This window comes from Alligator mississippiensis, chromosome 5 (genome assembly GCF_030867095.1).
Source record: "Alligator mississippiensis isolate rAllMis1 chromosome 5, rAllMis1, whole genome shotgun sequence".
NCBI classification, from domain to species: Eukaryota; Metazoa; Chordata; order Crocodylia; family Alligatoridae; genus Alligator; species Alligator mississippiensis.
The window spans coordinates 210,353,793-210,375,679 of NC_081828.1; the positions used below are offsets into that span (position 1 = coordinate 210,353,793).

The following is a 21,887-nucleotide window of genomic DNA, read 5'->3' on the forward strand; positions in this document are numbered from 1 at the left end:
ATCAGCTTGCAGCTGGATCCACACCTGCTTGCGGAAAGCTGATAAGAACAAAGACAACAAGATGAGCTTTAAAGAGCTCAAGAACTTCATGAAGGAAGTCAACATCCAAGTCGATGACAGCTACGCCAAGGAGATCTTTCAGGTAAGGGGAATTTGCAAGCTAATGAGAAACGAGCTGGCTTGAGGTCACCATCTCCCATATTTTGCACCATTTGGCTGAAACCTGAGGGAGGGTGAACTCTCAGCATCCTGAGATGTCCTGAGGACTATGCCGTTGACATGGGATCTGCAAAACCACTTATTTTTGGCTTGGTTTTGCAGCCAAGTCAGTAGATGGCCAAATTCACATTGGCTCTGAAAGAAATGGAGTTAAACCAATGGAAAGTGTGCATACAAATCACAGCGGGGGCACGGTATGAGAACGATTCTGTCCTCCTCATTGTGTCGGGGAGCTTAGCGGAAGCAGAAGAGGATTAGACATTTATGTGCATCATACAAGATAATGGATAATGCCAGTAAGCTGGTGTCCTTGGTCAAAAGTAGGTCAGGATTTCAGAGTGTAATGGCTGATTCCCTTCTGGAATAACATCTTCTACAGCTGCCCACTGTGATGCAGAGGAGGAAGATGCCAAGGTGGTTCTGGAAAGTAAAAGAGCTGTACAAGTTGGGAGAAAGTATGCATTAAAATTTAAAAAAAAACCCATGGTAGCTCTGCCACCCTGCAAACGGGCTGCTGAAGTGGCTCCAGGCACATCTCTAGGGTCTGTGCCTCTACTGTCTCAAGTCTGAGTGTGCTGGCAGAGGCAGTGAGGGCTAATGGGGGTAACAGGAAATCCTCAGGTATGGAGTTTTTAGTGTTTCTGAAATCCAGTCTTCTGCTTGCATGAGATAAAGACAAGTGGATAATTTCTAGGCTCTGCAATTCGACTAAATGGAAGTGGGCAATTCCACACACTGCTTTTCCCCCCTTCAAGCTGCTACTGAATGGTAAAAGCAGTCAGGAAAACAAACTCCCACGCATCCTTCTGCTGCTGCTTTAAGTGGATGGATGGGCGCCTCAGAGGGCATGAGCTCAGGGTGTCATGATACTTCCAAGCCAGGAAAAGCACAACAGTTTTGGATGAGGCTTTCCTTATAACTGCAATTAATGGTATACAGGGCACCTTGCATCTGGAACGGCATCAAACCGTATTTATGCACGAGGGGAAGATGCTGTTCCAGCTGTTAGGTGCACAGGAGGACTTAGGCACCTACGTGCCATTCAGCTCCACCCTGCTCTTGGCCTGATAAAAAGTTAATTGCCGAAGGCGGGTGGGTCCTGTTCCTCCTCGCTGCTTTTGTGTGGGTCACTCTTAAGGGTCAGATGATGGCGTGTCACAAATGTAGCTGCATTTGTGGATTTTGGGGACTTGAAGAAGATGGAATAGAATCACTCTTAGGCATCTACGTCCACTTAGATGTCCTGTTGGTGGAATAGAAAGTGGCTTTATGTACATACAAGCCCCTGAAATGTAGGTGGATAGTGGTGATCCAGTGGCATCCAAGTACATGTTGTAACACTCAGGGCTGGGGAGGGGACCTTTTTGGCCAGAGACTGCGTGGGACAGGGACCTTGTGTTTGTTCTGCAATTTTTAGCAAAATTGTGGCATCCTGGCCAACGACTGGGGTTCCAGGGTGGGGGCAGTGATGATAATACTGGTAATAAATAATGATATTTGTAGGCATTTCCATGGTAGAAGATGGCCTTGTGCTTGGTCAGCGAGACCCAATGATCAAGTCCTTCTCATGAAGCAGCAAATAACTGTTTCCAATTATTTTGTGTTCCACAATTTGTAGCCCTGGCGCAGATTACGGCTGACATATGTCATAAGGAAAGGACGTTTTCACCTCTTCTCCTCTCTACGTTTACAGCAGTGTGACAAGTCTAATACAGAAGCCTTGGAAGATGACGAGATAGAGTCATTTTACAAGATCTTGACTGAGAGGAAGGAGATTGATAGGATTTTCTCAAAGTACACCAGTGAGAAAGAGCCCATGTCTTGTGACCGCCTGGTGCAGTTTCTCCAAGAAGAGCAGCAGAAAGAAGACGCTGGCCCTGAGACTGCACTGTCCTTGATTGAGAGATATGAGCCCAGTGAAGCAGGTCAGTTAGCATCATTGGTTGCTCTTGAGTTCATGTGATTGGGGCCAAGCCAGTTGCTGGGCTTGTGTCGGGGAAGAAGGAATTTTTCCCCTCTGCGGGCAAGGTCTGCTCTTTCACATCTTCCTCTGTAGCTGGGAGGTGGTGCTCTTCCTAAATGTCTATTAGCTTAACTGGTTCCCTGCCATTGCAACACGTGTCCTTCTATCCCCATGCTGACCTTTCTCACACATCACAGCCACAAAGCTGTGGATGCTATTTTAAGTAGAAATCGTTGTGGCTGTGACTTGTGCGAAGGGTCAATGTGAACAATCCTGTGTACCCTTTTGGATGAATAGCTACGTTCAGGTGCAGAGAATTGGACTTGAGGGCCTGGGGAGCCCCTGGCTTGCTTTGGGGGCATCTGAACTGTTTTGCTGCTGTTCCTTCCCATGGGCTGGTGTATCTTTCTATTGCTGTGGCCATCTCTCAAGGGCCAGTGTTGCAAGGGACTGTTAGCAGCAGTGTTGGGTTTACAGGAAAGGCTTGATTATTTCTTGTCTCCTTTTGTGCATCAGGCAGCAGGCAAGTGATTGATGTGCAGTGTTTTACAGGGCACTGTAATCCCCAGCGGGAGGAGATTGTTTAATGACCATTATGTAGCATGTAGCACTTGTGTGTCACTTTACACCGGAGGATCTCAATGCACTTTGAAGGCAGCAGTGTGTGTTACCATTTCCATTTTCCAGAAAGGGAAGCTGAGCCCAACATTTTCATACCCGAGCACACTTAAAACACCCTTGTGTGCCTAGAAGGAGTTAGACACTGAAATCGGTTCTCAGGCACGCTGTCAAGTGACTTCCTTTTCAAAAGAACAAATGCAGAGCTGTTTTAGACAGAGATGGTCCTGCCTTGAGCAGGGGGATGAACAAGATCACCTCTTGAGGCCCTTCCAGCTCTGCTTCCCTATGATTGATCTCTGCTTGGAAATGAAATGAGTATCTACACTGTAGTATGAAAACTTCAAGGAGACCCAACTTTGTGGCCTCTTTGTTGTATTTTGATGGGTCTGATCTGTCCCTAGTTGAGCTCCAGAAGGGACAACATCTTGTCAGTATGATTTTGAGATTGGCCTGAGGACCTGTTCGCTTCCTTATCAAGCTCCACTGTGCTCATCTGGGTTTTGCTCTTTGCAAACCTCATTTCACTTGACTAACACATTAGGGCTATTTACAGATAATAATAGGTTTGGTGGATGTCTGTGAATTGTGAGGGTGGGATGAAGCAAGATGTTTCCTTTGGGTCCCAAAAGCATTCTCAGGTAGAGGTAAGTACTAACACCTCCTGAGGTACAGCTTTTGCTGTTGCTTACTTTGATTCTTGTGGCCAAATCCTGCCTTTAGCTGCAGCTCACTGAAGTCAGCAAATATTTGTGTACAGAGTTATTCATTCCTTCACAGTTAGGGTACACAGCTCTTTCTCTTGCAGAACTGGGATGTTGTATTTGAACTCTTGATTTATGCCTTTATCTGACAGCCAAGAAGCAAATGACAATGACCAAAGACGGTTTTCTGATGTACCTACTGTCTTCTGATGGGGACATATTCAACTCCAGTCATGGTAAAGTCTACCAGGACATGACCCACCCACTGAATCACTACTTGGTGTCATCTTCACACAACACCTATCTAATGGAGGACCAGCTGAGAGGGCCAAGCAGCACAGAGGCCTATATCAGGTAAGGAGGACGAGATCTCAGTATACAGTGCTACACTATAGGATGGGCAGGCATGATCCCAAACAGCATGGTCAACGCTATCTCTGGGCAATGGCAGGTCTAACCTGACCGGTGATTGTTATGCCAACGGGCGATGGACGGAGGTTGGGGTGACCTCTGTCAACTAGCAGAATTTGATTCGGTTGTGAACTGGTAAGACAGCAAAAATGTCCCTGTTGTCAAGCCGGTGGCTCCTACACTCTCTGCTCTTTATCTACCTCTTCCTTGAGCTTGGAGGGTGTCATATAGTATTTAGCTCAGTAAGTTGCTCTCATTAGATGCTTGCACACATTTTGCAAGAACATTAACTTCGTTTTCATTATGGCCAAATGAGTGGCTCTCAGAAGCATTGATAGGGGATGGATGACCTTAAGCACGTTGGGAATTATTACAAATTCAGCCTACTGGAGACAAAAGTCTGCAGAGAAAAGTGGCACCATCAGCTTCAGAGGCCCGTGCTAACAAATGTATAGAATAGAGCCTACGTTTGAAGGCAGGAAAGCACTGAATCAGCCAAGAGAAGGATTGATATTTGTGGTCAGGAGCTTCTGAGTCAGGGTATGTGACCTGTTGGGCAAACTTTCTAAGAGATGCACAGGGATTTAGCCACACAGCGCTCATGAAATGATGGCAGAGTTCACATTACTGTGTCACTGGACACGGCTTTGAGTATTCTTCGCAAACTCCTTCTCAAATCTGCAGGAGGAAAATGCGTGATCCATGCCTCGCTGACTGTGACAGCCTCTCAGGGACTCTCTGATCTACTCTCTTTACTTCCCTTCAGGCTTTTCCAAACGATTCTTCCCATTTCGGAGCTTCCTCAGCCTTCCTCTTCTTCAGTTGCCTGGTGCTTGTAGACCCCTTTGGTCTTTGATAGCCATCTTTTTCCTCTTTGTGCACTGCTAATCTCGCTTATCAGTTCTCATGAGCTCCCCTCCTTTTCTTTGCTTCCTGCGCTCATTCTGTGCTTATCCAAGCTACCCTTCAGCCTCCAGCATATCTTGAACTGTCCAGTCCTATTCTGAAGGGAGGTCGGCAAAGAAAGACCCACGTGCATGCATTTTCTGTTTCCAGAGCCCTGACCAAAGGTTGCCGCTGTGTGGAGTTGGATTGCTGGGATGGCCCCAACTCTGAGCCTATAATTTATCATGGCTACACATTCACCTCCAAGATCCTCTTCAGCGATGTCATAAAGGCCATCAAGAACTATGCTTTCAAAGTAAGGACAATGGAGCTGGGATATCCCGTTCATTTCTTTTATAATATTGAGGGAGGAAAAAGGCTTAGAACAGCCAGCTTCTCTTTTTGCTCTAATAATCTATTATTTTGATAATAAAATATCAAACTGACTGCCTCTCTGCATTTCTCACTGAGAGATGTCCCTCACTGGGCTGCAATATCTGTCCCCTGACTTGTATCCCAATCAGCGACTGAGGATTATTTTCTAGATGAGGAGCTGTTTGCAGCACAGATGTGTTTGCATTATCCATAGGTACAGCACTGAGTATGGTGGGATGCAGTCCCCTTCTGCAGTCAAAGCAATACTCAATAACTAGAGAACAGTGCACGCAGGCAGTGGGAAGCACAGGCAGATGAGTTTGCTTGGGTGTTCAGTTCATGTTTAGCATGGCTTCATCAGACGACGTGGCCTTACGTGGGTGCGTTTGAATCACAGATATGAGATACTCCCTCTCGTCTCTAGGTCAGGGTTAAAAGGCTGAGATTAGCAGTCAGACTTGGCTGTCTTACATAGTAGTCCTGCACTGGCAACTTTTATGTCAAACGTTTGGTCTGCCTGGACTCATTAGGACTTAGACTTTCTTCTTCACTTTCCTTAACACACAGCCAATCTCCGTCTCTCTGGATGTTCAGGGGAAACAGTCAGAATTCCCACAGGGAAAGGAAATATCGAGGAGGTTGCACAGTGAAGGAAGTGGGCACTTCTTTGGTATCTTAATGCTTGCTAGATGGTCACAGCTGAGGAACCAAGGCATAGAGAGGATAAGGGATTTTTTCCTGAGCTCACACTGGGAGTTTGTGCATAGGCTGCTGAGTTGGGAAATGAATCCTTGTCTTCTGAGTCTCTTGCCAGTGCCTTATCTAGATCACCTTGCCTGGGAACCTGTAAGACATGGCTACCAAAATATTGCAATGGCCAAGTTGGAGTATGCCTTTGAATTCTAATATCTTGTGGAGTTTACACACTGCTTTCCAGTGTAAAAATGCCATTTGAAAACTCAGAGCCAGTTTTGTGCCACTGTGCTGCCAGGGATTGCAAATAGCCAAACTGATGCTGGTTGTTGATCTCCTGCCATAGACCTCACCATATCCAGTGATCATTTCCTTGGAGAATCACTGTAGCCTGGAGCAGCAGAAGAAGATGGCTGAGCACATGAAGGACATCCTACAAGACATGCTGCTGATGGCACCAGTAGATGGAAACATATCTAATTTCCCCTCGCCAGAGGTGAGTAGACTCACACGAGTGCCTCTTTGCCCTGCGATCTCCCTCTGTCTACGTTCCTCGCAGGCCCCTGTAATATTGTTTTCCTTGGTAAGAAGAGTCTGTGAGACATCTCATTTCGAGGCAAGATCCGTGGAGTTTAGGGACTTCCTTGTCTATTTACTGAGGCCCAATGATGTCTTCAGTCCTCTTAGCAAGTGGTTTCTTCCTAGCTGACTTCTTCCTCAAAGTCAGCTGAGTCTTTACTGGTCTATTTTCCAGGTGCTTACACTACAATTGATTAATATGACCTTTAAAGGTCCAGCATCTTCAGAGTGTTTGAGCTGCCCTCATTAGTTATACTGCACATGCAGAGAAGCTTGGCTGCTTGAGAAGAGTGGCTAGGAGTTTCCTCTATGCACTTGAACTGGCCACTGCTTGATGATGCAGGAGATGACTGGCATTTTCTAGTACTGAGAAAAGAAAGCTTTGCTTGGCCTGGTGCCCCTTTTGATGCTCGGGAGCTCTGCTCTGCACCGAGACCTGTGTTTAGAGAGGAGAGAGAGCTGCAGCGCCAGCCATGCTCAGGGTCGGCCTGGCCTAGGGACAAATGGGACAGTGGCTCAGGGCAAGGCAGTCGAACTGGACTGGCTGCATTTCTAGAAGTGATTAATGATCCAGGGCTTCTAATTAGTCATCACCAGGGATCCTGGTTTTCCCTGTTAAAAAATGGCAAAATCTCTGATAAAAAAAATCACACATTTTCTGATTAAAAATGCCAAATCCATGATTAAAATGAAAGGCCACTATAGCTATATATAGATATATATATAGAGAGAGAGGTATCAGTCAAACACAATATTTTCTTGATATATTTACAGTTTTAAAGCAGTTTGGAAGCCTTCCAGAGCCTCAATCACTACAAGAAAATAAATTCTAAATACCTATAAATGTTGGGGTTTGATTTTGGGGTTTTTTATCATGGAAAATCAGAGCTCCCCCTGCCCTCTTAGCTCACAAAATGAAGGTCCAGGCCCTGCACTCCCCACCCACAACCCACCCGCTCTGCTGGTGCCCCTCACTCCCTCACCCCATCCCGCCTCTCTACAGCTTCCCCAGCCCCTCACCCCCCACCCACAGCCCCTGCCCCCAGCCCTGCCAGGGCTATGGGGTTAGGGACCAAGGTCCGCAGCCCCCTGCCCCCTGCAGCAGCTTCTGCCCCCAGCAAGCGGGACCTGGCGTGGCAGGGCAGAGCGGGACCAGGTGGGGAAGCTCCTTGCTGCTGCAAGCTCTGCACTGCCCTGGTGAAGTGTCCCCTGTGTGCCCTGCAACCGTGAGAAGCACAGCCAGGTGCCACCACCCATGCTGCTGCCGGGTGGGCAGGGGATGCTTTGCCAGGGCAGCACGGAGCTTGCAGCAGCAAGGAGCTTCCCCGCCTGGCCCCGATCTGCCCCGCAGCGCTGGGTCCCACTCACTGGGCTATGGAGGCCCTGGGAGAGGGCAGCGGTGAGCTTGAGCCCTGCAGCTTGCACCTGCCCCTGCCCCATGCACATATTTGGGGAGCATGAGTTGCCCTGCTCCCCCCATGGGAAAACCTGGTCATCACAGTTACAGTAAAGCGAGAGAGGGAGCAGCAAAAACGTATTTTGCCCAAGACGGCAAAATAGCTAGAGATAACCCTGGTTATGCTACATTGATTTCATTCTGCCCCCGGAGGCAGGGAGAAAATCAGGACAAGTGACAGCAAAATGTCATGCTATTGACTCCCCTCCCACTGAGCAGGGGCTTGAGATCCCTTGTACTTGGGGGAGTTACAAGAGAACATGGCTCTTATAGGGGCTGTGTTGCCAAAGGAGGCCAAGGAGGATGGGAGCTGGGTGCAAATGACCTCTGCGTGGATAGCCTTTGCCTCTGGCATGTGCCCCTGCATCTCAAAGCAGCCCATGAGACTGGTAACCTGAATCCCAGCCCCTCCTGTGTGTGATGGGGGAGGCAGGGACCTACCACCCAACTGAACAGTGAAGAGAGAGCTCAGTGAATAAGAAACTCTTGGGCCCTTGGTTGGCTGCTCTCCGGGTTGCTAAAAACAGGTGCATGCATATGCCCTGTTCCCTTCCACAGGTAAGAAGACACTAAAGGCTACACAGATGTGTGCCAGCTGAAAATCTGGCCCATTTACATGGTATTGAAACCTCATTCTGAAACAGCAACTTGTGCAGGAGAAGATAAAGTAGCAAAAGTAACGTTAGATTAAACACATATTTTAATGTCTTTTTTAGCTATTATTATTATTACCCCGAGTTCCCCTGGGCCAGAAGGCAATGCAAATGTACAGTAATGCAAATGCCCAATACTTCGGTTCATTGACTGAAACAAAAAAAAAATGTTTCAGGTTGCTCTAAAACAAAATTGACCTGGTTTTCTCAGCAAAATTACAGGGATGAAGGAGAGGCAGGGGGGAAGAAGGGGAGAAGTTCAATTCTAGTTGACCAAAATGTTGGTTTTCGTTGTGGGGTTCTTTTACTCCTTTGAAACCAAGCATAAAAACATTTCTGCTTTTGAAAGATGTAAACATGAAATGGTTTGATTTTGGTCATACTCTTCCCCTCCCTGAATTGTTGACCTAAGCTATTTGCTGAATTCCAGCTGTATCTGAATAAAGCTGCATGTTTTCAGCAAATAAATTATTCTCCAAAACTCTGCTCAGGTCTAGCCGTGGGAGTTAGTAGATAGGATGAGAATGATGGACACATAAGAGATGAAGAGGAGAGGGGAAAGCAGACAAACATATCTAAAACTTCTTCAATATATGGTTTCTGCTTTTCTCTAATGATTTTTTGTTAATTTGCTGATTTAGAAGTGTCATCCTTAGGTTTATGCAGTGCCCAGCACAATTAGACTCTGCACTTGACTGGACCACAGCACTAGTGTACTATGATTATCACTATTACCATCATTACTATTATCATGAATATATAATTATAACAATAACCATGTTGCTTTACTGAGACCTTTGCAGTGCTGCGGAGGGTTTCCATAAAGCGTGGACTGTGCCAGGACACAACACGCCCCAGAGCCATCTCGGATGTTAGCAGGTAGAGGTTACTGAGCTGGAAAAGCAGGCCTTTGAGAGGTCCCATACCATGCTGGCTCTGTCTTTGTGCAGGATCATGAAAACCAGCTGATTGCTTTTCCAAATGCTGTAACTCTCTGTAGCCCTATAACATGATTTTAGAACAAGACATAAAACAGGGAGGAATGCCTGCCTCCCCACCCCACCCACCCCTCAAAGACATTTTTCCCATTTTTTTTTCCATTTTCCCTTCCTGAGCTGCCATCTGGCTGCTTGCATTAGGCGGCGAGCCAGAACCTCAGCTGATATAAAACTGTACAAAGTCACTGGAGTGCTGATTGACATCAGAGGAAGAATTGGCCCATCCCATTGTAAAAGAAGCAAAAATGCTGGGATAAAACGAATTCTCCTCTGTTATTTTCTCTTGTCCTTTTCCTGCCAGTCTAGCATGTGCACTCAGGAGTCCTGTGTAAGGGCTGCACTGATGACTGTTATAGAAAAATAGTTTAGAGCCGTTATATAAAAGGTCTCTTTGGTTTTGCACTTCCTAGTCAAGCTGGCAAGAGGAAAATCCCAGGGGGCATGATTTTTCTTTATTAGAAAAGGGTGGAGTCCATCACTGGAAAGCAGTTAGACAGTCATGGAAAAACAGCAGAAGCAGCAGCATTAGAAAGTGTGTTCACTCTGGTGTTTTAGCCTGTGTGAAGGGGGTACACGGTTTAGACTCACACCTAATAACTTACACTGCCGCCCAAGACCTGTGGCTCATTTCTTGGGTCCTAGCCTTGCAGATCTTTACTGACACTATCCCTGTGCTGCCAAGCAATCCAAATGACTGCTTCTGGCCATGCCATTTACCTCATCTGGGGGTCGGGGCCAGCCCCTCTGTCCCGTTCGTGCTCGGGCTCTGCAGGGACTGAACAGGGCAGCCTGCCGGCACTGTGCCACCCGCGTACCGCTCAGCCCCAGCCAACATCCCCAGGCTGGGCTGAAGGCCAAATGACAGTGATAGTCTTGAGGGGCTGGACCAGCTGATATCACAGGCCATACAACCTGGTTATGGGAAAAGGGGATGGGCTTTTCCTTTGCAGCCTCTCTTTACTCCACCATCATGGACCCCAGTGGGTGGAGGACTTGTGCTGTGTAAATGGTGTGTCGGTTCCTACATCCAGCGTATTTATTTGCACTGGAGAAAACTTTCCTTTTCCCTGCAGACATTGTTCCTCTGAGGTTTCCATGGTGAAGCACTCTAGCTTTTTCAAGCATTTCCTTTATTGCAGTGCAAATATCCTCTTGGGAGGAAAACATCGTTTTACCGGAGAGCAAAGTCTAGTCACTTCATAGCCTCTCTGAAAGGTGCCCTGTCTTTTGTTCCCTTCCATTGCCAAAAAACACTTCTGGAAATAATGAGACTAGAATGGCTCAATAACTCAGCAGTGACTCCTTCTAGCTAGAGAGCATGCAGAAAGCGGCATAGCTGGCTCGGAGCGCGGAGGTGAAACAAAGCACTCATTAAAGTCCTTGCTGCCTTTTGCGATGAATCAAATAAGTTCAATATTGAAGAGGCCTCATAAATACTGCCTATCCTTGCCTTTCCCTGTTGGATCAAGTGGGGGGCTCCTGTTGCAGTGCTCGTGGAGGGAGGGATAGGCCTTTAGTGGGATAACCTCCTACCTTGACTAACACCAGCTCCCCTCCCAGTGACTGCCCCGAGCCCCTACTGTCTAGATGGCAGCTTGTTCATAATACTTCTGCCCACTTCCTTCATGCTGGAAGACACGTGACTGCATCTTGCTTCCTCACACAACTGCACAGATGCCCCAGTCGTGCCATGGACCGTTTTGCAATTGCTGTTTCAGTTCCCATCTGAATCCACAGCAGTTGAGAAGCCAGGCGAGTCAGGGTCGGGTCTGCAGAGAAGTCACTGTGGGGCACAGAAAGACAGGATGTTGGTGTGTCAGCTGGTCCGTGTGCATGCTTTTTCCCCTGGTGTGAATGAAAGTGAATCCATAGCACTTTAGCCCCCAAAGCTATTGCAGCATAGCTTCAGTAACTGCAGGATAAGAGCATGCTATCATGGAGCATCGGACACAGTGACTGCCCGCCCTCCTTTCACTTGCTGGTGTGCCCATCCCCTAAGGCTGGTTAAGCTAGTGGCAGAGCTACATGCAGTTCCCTGCCCTGTGATATCCAAGAGGTCAGCCTGGATGATCCCACTGGCCTGCGCGCAATGAGTGTGAAGCTGTTCTGCAATCACACATCAATCTTGCAGGTTGACTGGGTTGTCAGGCTGTTTGCTGCACGGGTAGACTGGCTTAGATCAATACGGTGTTGGGAAAAACGAGCAGGGAGGGAGTGAATGGCTCAGGGTAAGCTGCTTCTCAGCAAACAGCAGAAACCTGTTAGGGGACCATGTCAGGAGAGGAAAAGGCCTGAATACATGCGACAGCAAAAGATCCCCCGCAGATTTAAAAAGGAGCTGTCTCTGGTCCAGGAAGGTAGTTGTGTTGAAGAATCAGACTGAAATGCTGTTGCCTGATGGAGATAGTGCTGCTTGGGTTAACTTGGGGGCATGGTAGCCCTCAGGTAAGATAGATGGATGTAGATTGTTTAAAAGCCCTTTTTTCCCTAAGGGTTTGTTCCAACTTCACAATAACCATTGCATTGATTTAAGGAGGATGATGGACAATGCCATTCTCCAGCCTGAGACCGAGTTAAAGAAGGGTAGAAGTGCAGAAGCCCATGCCAAGGGTGGAAAGGCCCGAGGTCCAGGACCTCAGCAGGGTGTACTCAATAAAAGGGGCCAGAGGTGCAACTCTCCCTACTACTGCGATGCTGCGTATCCCTGGCACCTATTCCAGTTTGCCTTCTAAGAGGCTGTAGGTTGGGTGATAAGATTTATTGGGCTGCATTTGACTTTAGGCCTCCCACAGGTAAAATGGGTGGGTTTTGTGGTCCGGTCATGGAATATTTATTTAGGCATTTCAGGAGCACTGAGGCTTTTAAATGCCTTAGGATAGGCATGTAAAGGATAGGATATGCACAAAGGATATGCTGTATGGAGGTGAGGAGATGAGCTGATTCTCTGTCCCCTCAGATGTGAGCAATATTATTTAATACCACAGATGTGGTTAGGTGAGAAGTATTGAATACCACGTGGAGGCAAACCAAGAATGGCATAACAAGAGTTTATGTTTTAAAACCTCATTACAGGAGAAAAGCACTGCAAAATCAGGATAGCACCATCTCTGCTTTTTAACAGCCATGCTGAATACCAGGTGCCGATGCTCAGTACAGATACCTCATGGAAATAAGATTCACAGCAACTTTTATAGAGCAAGGAAACTTATATACAACTGGAGCCTAAAGCACTTTGTATGGCTAAGTTAGCAGTTGGTAGTTTATCTGGCTAAATTATAAAGTGAAGCTCACTCCTATGCAGCACACCACCTAAATGCCATGTAGGTTCTCAAAATGGAGCGTACATAGTGCACAAAGTGGCCTGCTGGCCACTTTGTGCACTATGAGGGGGAGGACATTGATATTTTGGCACAGTAGTCCCCAAAGGACCCACAGTCTGACTTCCTGCACAATACATGAGGCAGACCAATACATAAGAGGACCATAAGGCCTCTTTCAGTGACTCCTGCATCAGGTCGATAACTGAGGCCGACCCAAAGGTGCCTGGTCTTGCTATAAAAACTTCAAGAAATGGGGAAGGATTATTATTCCCTTTGTACAGACAGAGAGCTGAGGAATTACATGATTTGGGCAAACTGAAATCAGGCCTTCCCGCTTCGATACCATGATCTAGACATGTGACCGTCCTTCCTCTTTCTGGGAAATGAGGCTTGAAGTTCCTGCATCGAAGGAGCCACATGGTTAAAAGCCAGGGTTGCAGAGATGGAGAATGAATGAGGGAGAGAGGCAATAACCAGACAGTAACAACACCTAGCTTTACATATAGTAGAGGCAAGAAAGGCTGGTCCAGAGACTGCATGGGGGTAAGCCCTTGGACTAGGAGAGGGATGTTCTCCTCTGCATGAAATGCCAGCATGAACCACCCTCTGCTGAGGGCTCCAGTGGGGCTTGCAGTTGTCCATAGGCCTTGGGGCAGGGCTGAATTTCACCTGTAACATTTGTATTTTGTAAAGGACAGAGAGGATTAGCTCTGCAGAAGTGCAAGGGGTAAAGGGATCATAGAGAGACAAGGTGCATAGAGTGACAGCATTGAACTGGATCCCATAATGGATGCCAGGATTGAGGGCAAGGATCAACATGCTGATTCCTTTTCACGTGCTAAGAAGCAGAGGCCTGGCAAGTGATGGGATCTGCCCAGCTGAGACTTGTGGAGCCCGCAGGGTTGCGTGAGACTGGTGGCGATGAGATTAGTCTGCTCTATACATTCATCTGGGACTTCTGGTTCCTGTTCGATGTCGCCCAGTAACTGGTATCCTCCTGCCAGCAGCTATTGTGCGGCTGCTGGGAAATTCTTCCAAAGTAAACAGATGCCTTGTGCTATCTTAAGAAAAATATGTGCGGCCCCTTCCTCAGCGTCTCGTGCCGAATGGCAGTTCAACCAGTTTCACAATGGGGCCAATGAAATCTCCTGCAACTTGACAGGATGTTGGGGTCAGGCTGGTCTCGGCGCAATTTGCTTTTGATCACAAAAAGAAAATCTCACGTTCATCCAGCCTTGCTTTATCACTTTACAAAGATCCCCCCGTTCACTACAGCCTTGTCGTTTAAGAAGAGCAGGAACACACAAGAGCGGGGACTCACCAAAGGAGGGATAGTGCCATACAAAACTGAAGTTATTGTATTGGCCATTGCTGGGACTCCACCTTGCCTGGGGGGAATAAGCAAACCACTGTGCCCCATGGATATGAGTGCACCCAGCATTGAGGGTGCTGAGCCACGCCAGTGGTAAAGCTCCCGCTGAATTCAATGGGAGTGGAGGAGTTCAAAAGTATTCCTGCCTGTGGGCTGAATTGACTGATTGTAGCTGCAAAACTACCTCTGCCCACCAGTATCACCTCTGTCTTGCATCTGCCAGGTGATCTGTGCATGAGTTGCTCTTGGAGGAAGGGTCAAAATGGTGCTGTTGGCTGTTCCCTGGGTTAGCAATTTCCTGTGACTGCAGAGGACTGAATTCAATGTCCCCAGAGGCCCCTTCTAGGCTGTCGCTGTAGGGACAGCAATGCGATCGTCTCCAGTAGAGCCAGGTGCCACCTGGACATTGCTCACACTTAAGTCTGTGTCATTTGCCCAGTTTTACTAGCAGAAGCATGTTGCTGTTGAAAAGGAGTGGATGAGAGGTGGCGTTAGATATAATTTGTGTTTCTAGGGCCAACTCAGGTGGTGGAAACGGGCTTTGCCCCACTGGAACGTGCTGCCCTGCACCAGCTGAGGGATCCAGCACTAGGGCTGTGCGAAGCTTTGGTCGCTGATTCGATTCAGAGGACATTCAGTCCAATTCGGTTGCTGAATCTCCAAATCCAAATGGTATCAGGAGACCCATTAATCTCTCTGAATTGAATCAGAAGCCTCTGAATCGATTCAGAGAGATTCGACGATTTGGTCATAGACACAGCTTTATATGTTTTTTCTATGTACTTCAAGGTGGATGGCCAAATCGCTGATTCTCTAAATCAGAATCGAATCTTCAGATTCAGATTCAGTTGAATCAAACCGGGACAGTGATCTGAATCAGTGAGTCGAATCACTGTTCCCCAAATTGGGCCGAATCCAAATCAAATACTGCCCGTTTCGCTCACCCCTATCCAGCACTTATTGGATTTAACCTGTTTAAAGGAGTCTGCCTCTCTTAGTGAATGCTCCCACTTATTGGTGCTTTTCAGTTGCCAGAGCACTTCATAAGGCCGTGTCGATAAATGCCCCCACTCACCCACCCAGATGTGGAAGTAGAGGCACGGGGAGGTTAAGTGACTTGCCTAAGATCACACAGTGAGGCAGTAACAGGACTAGGAATAGCTCCCCTGTGCCCTATTCTCAGTCATGTTCTCCATCCACTCGGCTTTTTTGGCTTATTATGGCCTTTAATGAGCTTGGTAGTCAGGTCCGTCAAACTGAGAGAGATCATACCCCATGTTTCTGGGAATAAGCTAAGATGTTTGGACAGGAACGTGTTGAGATGGTTGGGTTCTGTGGACAGGGTGGGACTTGGCTGTTGTTCTTGGAGGTCTCAGGGTAAGAACTAGGATAAAGATTTGTGGGACTGATAGCTGTTAGCTGGATTTCTAGGTAAAATAACCACTGACTGATGAACTTGAGTAGCCCACATCCTGTAAGTTGCTAATCAGCTTTACCTTCACTTTCTTTACAAGTCAGACCAGCTTCTACTCTGACTTAAGGCCTCTTTCTGCAACACCTCTTTCTGTAGCAATTAAAGGGGAAGATCCTGGTGAAAGGGAAGAAGCTGAACAGGCTGGAGGACACTGCAGGGGCCAATGGGAATAATAACCACGTGGAGGCTGAGTATGTCTCTGATGAGGACGAAGCAGCCGAGATTGAAGATGAAGTTGTGAAGAAAGAAATAGAGCAAACCGAGAAGGTAAGTGAAAGCAGGGCCTGGATCACTGAATGGGGGGAAGTCTCTGGGGATAAGAAGGGCCATAAGCTAGATCTTGGCTGTCCAGGTTTCAGAAGGCCTGAAAATCTCACATTGGCACTTTTTTGGCATAGTCCAGGTTGGAGAACCGTAAAAATGACCCATTTCTCCACTGGGATTAGAACAATGCTTGACAAGAAGAAAATTAAACAAATTTCTCTTGGTGGCACCAGATATTCAAGTGTTATAGCTTAGTGTAGGTCCACCAAAGTCCATCCTGGAGCATAGCATAACCTTTTCAGGCAGACAGTGCCAAATTAACAACCCTGGGGCTTACTTCAGAGCTCTGCCCTTAGGCAGATGCCTGTAGCTCTCAATGATGCACCAGGCACAGAACTTGGTCCTTTATCTTCGAACACTGATCATGTCCAGACAAGGCATTTGGGAAGATAGCCTGGGACCTGAGAGCCACCAGCTCAATGTCCTGCCCTGCCACTGAATACTCTTTGTGACCTTGAGCAAGTGGTTTAGTATCCTGCTATGGGATGCAGGGGGAAGTTTGCTAGTTGTAGCTTCCATCATTGAATTTGTAATCTGCAGCTCTTCTAACGCCAACTTGATGTTGGTATGGTGGCCACAATGAATGGTACCTTTTCTTTCCCCATAGTCCCAGCCAAGTCAGCTCTTTTGGTTTGCATGACTGACAGTCATGTGGGGCAATTTCCTGATGACTGAAGACAAGGCCTGTGACCCCGAGGTACAAAGAAAATGCGCTAGTCACCAAGCTGCAGAAAGCCCAGGGCAGGGATTCTCCCCTGCACAATGAGACAGCTGCCATGACTTCAAAACAAGGGGACTGGGACAGCAAAGCAATTGCTATGTTAAACTTATGTAGAGTTCACATGCACGCTTAGGGTTTGAGGGTTATTAGAGCTCCAGCCCTTCGGGGACAGAAGAGTGGGCAATAATAAGTAAATGGATGCACCAAGAATTGCACAGCCAGCCAGGGGCTTCCTTTCCTGGGAAGGGCTTTGCCTATGCCAAAGGTGTGACTATTGATCTGTCATTCGTGCTGTCCTAGAAGCAGCCAGGCCTGGGATAGGAGATAAAGCCTGGGCACAATAAGCGTTTTTGATGTTTAAATTTGTGGGAAACTAAATCTCCACTTCAAAAGATAAGTGAAGCTCCAGTGCCCTTCCCCAGTGACTCCAGCACATCTGTGGCTTGCAGCCGTGAGCAGGTGCATGGGAAAAAGTCCAACCCTCTTGCTTTCTTGTTTCCAGAGTGACAAGCTAACGCTGGCCAAGGAGCTGTCTGACACAGTCATCTACTGCAGGAGCGTTCACTTCACCGGATTTGAGGAGAGCCGCCAGTCCCAAGCTTTCTATGAGATGTCATCCTTCGTTGAAAGCAAAGGCTTGAGATTAGCACAGGAGTCAGGTGCGTCTGTCCTGCTTTGTCAACAGGCTTCTTGATTTCCCTTGTTACATGGGTTCATGCCCTGGGGAGCTTGGGTGTTGTGTCCACTTTCCATGGCCTTTGTCCAGGAAGGTGTCTTTTAAAGGGACAGCATCCTGAAAAATAGAACCCTTTCCTACATAGCTGGTAGTGTCTTAAATTATAAAAATGAGTTGACCGTGTCTCTTTAAAATGTAAGTGGTGGCTCCCCACTGTTCAGTGCTTTGTGCTGGATGACCTGAGAGCTCCCATGCAGCTTCCTAGATCTCCTGAACTTTTGTCATTCGTGAGTAGTATCTTGAGGGTATATTTTAGCCATAGCAACTTTTTATATGTGCACGTGTGTGCGTGTGCATATATGTGTGTGTGTGAGTAATATGCACACACCACTGACCCCTGCTGGGCAGATTTATTTCAGCTCTGTGCAATAGGTCTTTACTGGTACAGCTGGGATTCATAGGCCCTACACCAGGGGTGGGCAATTATTTCAGGTGGGTGGCTGGTTATTAAGTTTTGGCAAGCCATCAAGGGCCGCATTACAGGCAGCCAGGGGCACATAAATTTTAATTAAAAAAATTTTTTTAGGGGTCCCGTGGGCCTGTGAGCCACATTTTGCCCACTCCTGCCCTACACTGATAAAGGCAGTTCCTATTTAGCTGGAATAGAAGGGGTTGTCACACCTCCAACTTGAGCAACACATTGGCGGGGAGTGGCTACACTTTAACGAAACAGAAGCTGAGTTATGTGGATCAAGAGATAATCCTGCCCTGGAGTGGTGTAACTTTGAGCCATGTAATAAGTGCTTCAAACTACTTAAAGGTGTTAACATGCAGCCAGTCCAGGGGTTAAGCCTCCAGAAGATGCCCAAAATGAATGTGTAACAAGGCATTTAGTATTCTTGGTCACTGTGCAGCCTAGTGGCCATCGTGTGTGAACCAGGGACCCTCATTAAGTCTTGGAGTTGGCCATGGCTTTGTTATCGTATCTGCTTGTGCTGCTTGATAGACTGTCCTGCTCCTTTAATGTCCCTTGAGCACTATCTGGTAGGCCCGTGCAAATAGGGAAGTATTTGATTCGGATTCAACTGATTCAGAGAACGGTGATTTGATTCAGAGATTCAGATCACTGTCCCAAATCAATATGGCTGAATCGGCTTTGGAAGATTCGTCACTGATTTGGAGAGATTCGGTGATTCAAGCATAGACTATAATGGGGAATCACTGAAATACCTATAACTTTGTCATTTTTGTCAGATTTAGGTGAAAACAGCAGGGATGGTAGCCCCTTATGAGGGCACAAAGCCTGCAAAGTTTCAAGGAGATAGGTGCAGGGGTTTCTGGGAAATTGCACCTCAAACTGCTGAAACCAAAACTTATGTCACATATGTGTGTTAAGGCAGATTTGGATGAAAACAGCAGGGATGGTAACCCCTTCTGAGGGCATGAGGCTTGCCAGGTTTCATAGAGATAGGTGCAGGGATTTCTGGGAAACTGTACCTCAAGATGCTGACAAGCAAAACTTGTCAGTTGTGACTGTGTGTGGCACAGCGGGATGAGACCAGCAGGGATGGTAGCCTGTAAGAGGGGGCCTTCCCAGTGCTGAGGCAGAAACAGGTCACAAAAGGCACAAGAAGGCTGCAGACAGAAGCTTATGTGCTATTTCTATGTCCCTCCCCCAGAGCACTGTGATTGGAAGGGGACTCAGGGAAAGATCACAGTCACTGGCCAGCTACAGATGTCAGTCTTCCCCCCCCCGCCTCCTCCCCTTCTCAGTTTCGGTTTCCCTGCAAGACTGCCTTAAAATCTCTGAATCTTTTCTGAATCAATTTAGAGGGTTTTTTTGGTCCCCTGATTTGATTCGGATTCGGTGATTTGGCCTCCGAATCGGGCCGAATCTTCTCTGAATCAAATTGGTTAATGAAGCTTTGCACCCCACTACTATCTGGGAGAGGAAATGGTGTCTTAAATGGCATGTCCTATTAAGACTGGACTTGGAGGTTATGTGGTGGGTTTCTGTTGCCAGACTGGATGAGCTTGACTCTTAGAATCAAGTTTTTCATGTAAGTGGCTGTGATTTTTCATTTGAAAAAGGAGGGAAACTTCTGAGGCATCTCCTCCTCCCAAGGTCTCTGCAATGGGAACTGTATGCGGATGACAGTGGATTCAGTTTGCCAGGCGGAGCAGAGCCCACTTTGGAGAGGCCACTAGCCTGCTCTTGATGGTCAGGTGGGGGTGAGAAGGCACTCAGCATGCATGGGTATCAGTCTCTTTGGTCAGCTCTGCCTCCATGAGAAGTAGCAGCAGGGAGGTGGTGTCACTGAGCCAATTAAAAAGCAATTAAAAATTGCTAGATACACAATTAGAGCACGCACTGAGTAGGCAGGTAGAGATGCTGTATATAGCATTAAGGAGAGAGAAAAGTAGCAGAAGTTACTGAAAGGGAGGTTGTATCTTGTTCTTTTGCAGGAACTGATTTTATTCATCACAACGTCAAGTATCTGAGCCGGATCTATCCTGCTGGCTGGAGGACGGATTCTTCCAACTACAACCCAGTTGACTTCTGGAACGTGGGCTGTCAGATCGGTACTTGCAATGTGATGCACACGGGTTGTCCAGTGACCTAATTGTTCATAGGATCTGGTTGACCTGCATGTGGTTTCAGTCCAACTGGTGCTTAGTGGCAGGCCTGGAAGAGAGGCTAAGGGCTTAATCATAGAGAAGTAGGGCTGGAAGGGATCCTCAGAGTTCATTTAGTCCAACCCAGTGCTTGAGGCAGGATCATCCCTATCCAAACCATCCCATACAATCTAAATTTTACATAATACTACCATCAACCCTGACACAACACAGACCTATCACCCTAACCTGCCACAGATAAAGCAGGGGACCTTTGGCAGTTAATGTCCTGTTTCTATGAAAGGTTGTCAGTGCATGCTGGAAAGATCCCAGGTAGAGGGCAAACCCCCCCACAGTCCATACCAATCCACCCATGGGGTAAAATTCCTTCCTGCCCCATAATGTGCTGTTTAGTCTGACCCTGAGTGGAGGAGCAAGACTCTTATTTTGCTGCAATTTCAAGCCGTTGGTCCATGCTTCCTTGTCTGCAGCAAGAGAGAAAAGGTGTTTTCCCTCTTTTTTATGGCAGCCCTTCAAGTATTTGAAGACTGCTATCATGTCCCCTCTTAAGTGCCTTTTTAGGAAGCTGAACATGCCTACCTCCTTCAACCTCTTCTCATAAGACTGGGCCCCTTATCATCTTTGTTGCCTACCTCTGGATCCTCTCTGACTTCTCTACATCCTTTTTAAAAAGGTAGAGCCCAGAACTGCAAACAGTATCCAGATGAGGTCTAACCAGTGCTGGTTATAAGGTGACAGGCTGTACAGGAAGCAAACTGTATTACAGTTAAGCAAATCCTTATAGCCATAAAAGTAGTTGTCTGTGTGAACTAAATCACTACAGAACCACGTGTGTTGACACCCATGAAAGTGAATTTATGCATTATTTTGTTTTAGTTGCCTTGAATTTCCAGACCCCAGGCAACGAAATGGACCTCTACCAGGGCAGATTCCAGGACAATGGCTTTTCGGGGTACATCCTAAAGCCAGAATTCCTTCGGGACGTGGACACCACATTCAATCCAAAATCGATTGTGGAAGGAACATGGTGGACACAGAAGAAACTGGTGGTTAAAGTAAGGATCAAATTTGGTAAAGTGTAACAGCCGCACAAACCCTTGTTGCGTCTATGAATCTGAATTTTGCCACATGGGCTCTCAGAGAACAGCACCTGATCTCAGTTCATCAAGGCAGTCAAGCACTTGCTTTTGTCCTGTTGACTTTAATCTGAATTAAGACCCCAGTGAGCAAACCTCCTGAAGGCAATGGGACGACTTGCGAAGCCACATATGAGTTCTGCAAAGATGTGTGCATGTACTTTGCTTTAGGCATGGGGTGTGTATGAAGGGGCATATTCAGCATATGTAGAGTGAAGCCAATGTGTAAGTCTTAGCAGGACTGGGGTGTGTGGTGCTGTAAGCTTGCCAGATGAGGGGCATAAGTGTAGTTTTCTTCTTTGGGATCCTGTGGCCGCCAAGTGCTGCCACAAAGCAAATAATAATGAAAAGGGATGGCAGAATCAAGAATCATAGACCCCTTTTTTCAATGACTTCAGCTTTGCATGGTGTGAGATAAAAGGTGGGAAGTTCATATGGCCTGACTGTTACAGTCGCAAATGTATTTGGCCACGAGGCATCACTTGCTTCTGGGTAGGACCTGAGTGCAAGGGGAGGCGCAGAAGTCATTCCCTGCCCTGTGTCCGGTGGGACATTGCACAGAGGACTAGGTCCACCCTGCTCTTGTCACCACATCCACCAAAGCCACCATTGTCATAAATAAACTAGGCCAGCCATGACAGATCCTGTATCCCTGAAGGCTGTAGTCCTAAAG

At 47.2% G+C, this 21,887-nt stretch overlaps 1 protein-coding gene across 2 annotated transcripts in view; it reads left to right on the forward strand.

Annotated features, from left to right (window-relative positions):
- The window catches only part of PLCD1 (phospholipase C delta 1), a 73,648-nt gene that overhangs the window by 42,565 nt on the left and 9,196 nt on the right, over window positions 1-21,887 (forward strand). For both annotated transcript variants that reach the window (XM_014609049.3, XM_014609048.3), the window contains exons 4-12: window positions 13-142; window positions 1,913-2,144; window positions 3,657-3,858; window positions 4,972-5,116; window positions 6,215-6,364; window positions 15,817-15,987; window positions 17,268-17,424; window positions 19,908-20,024; window positions 20,955-21,133. In XM_014609049.3, the coding sequence (XP_014464535.2) occupies window positions 13-142; window positions 1,913-2,144; window positions 3,657-3,858; window positions 4,972-5,116; window positions 6,215-6,364; window positions 15,817-15,987; window positions 17,268-17,424; window positions 19,908-20,024; window positions 20,955-21,133 (1,483 nt within the window). The remainder of the gene's footprint in view (window positions 1-12; window positions 143-1,912; window positions 2,145-3,656; window positions 3,859-4,971; window positions 5,117-6,214; window positions 6,365-15,816; window positions 15,988-17,267; window positions 17,425-19,907; window positions 20,025-20,954; window positions 21,134-21,887) is intronic.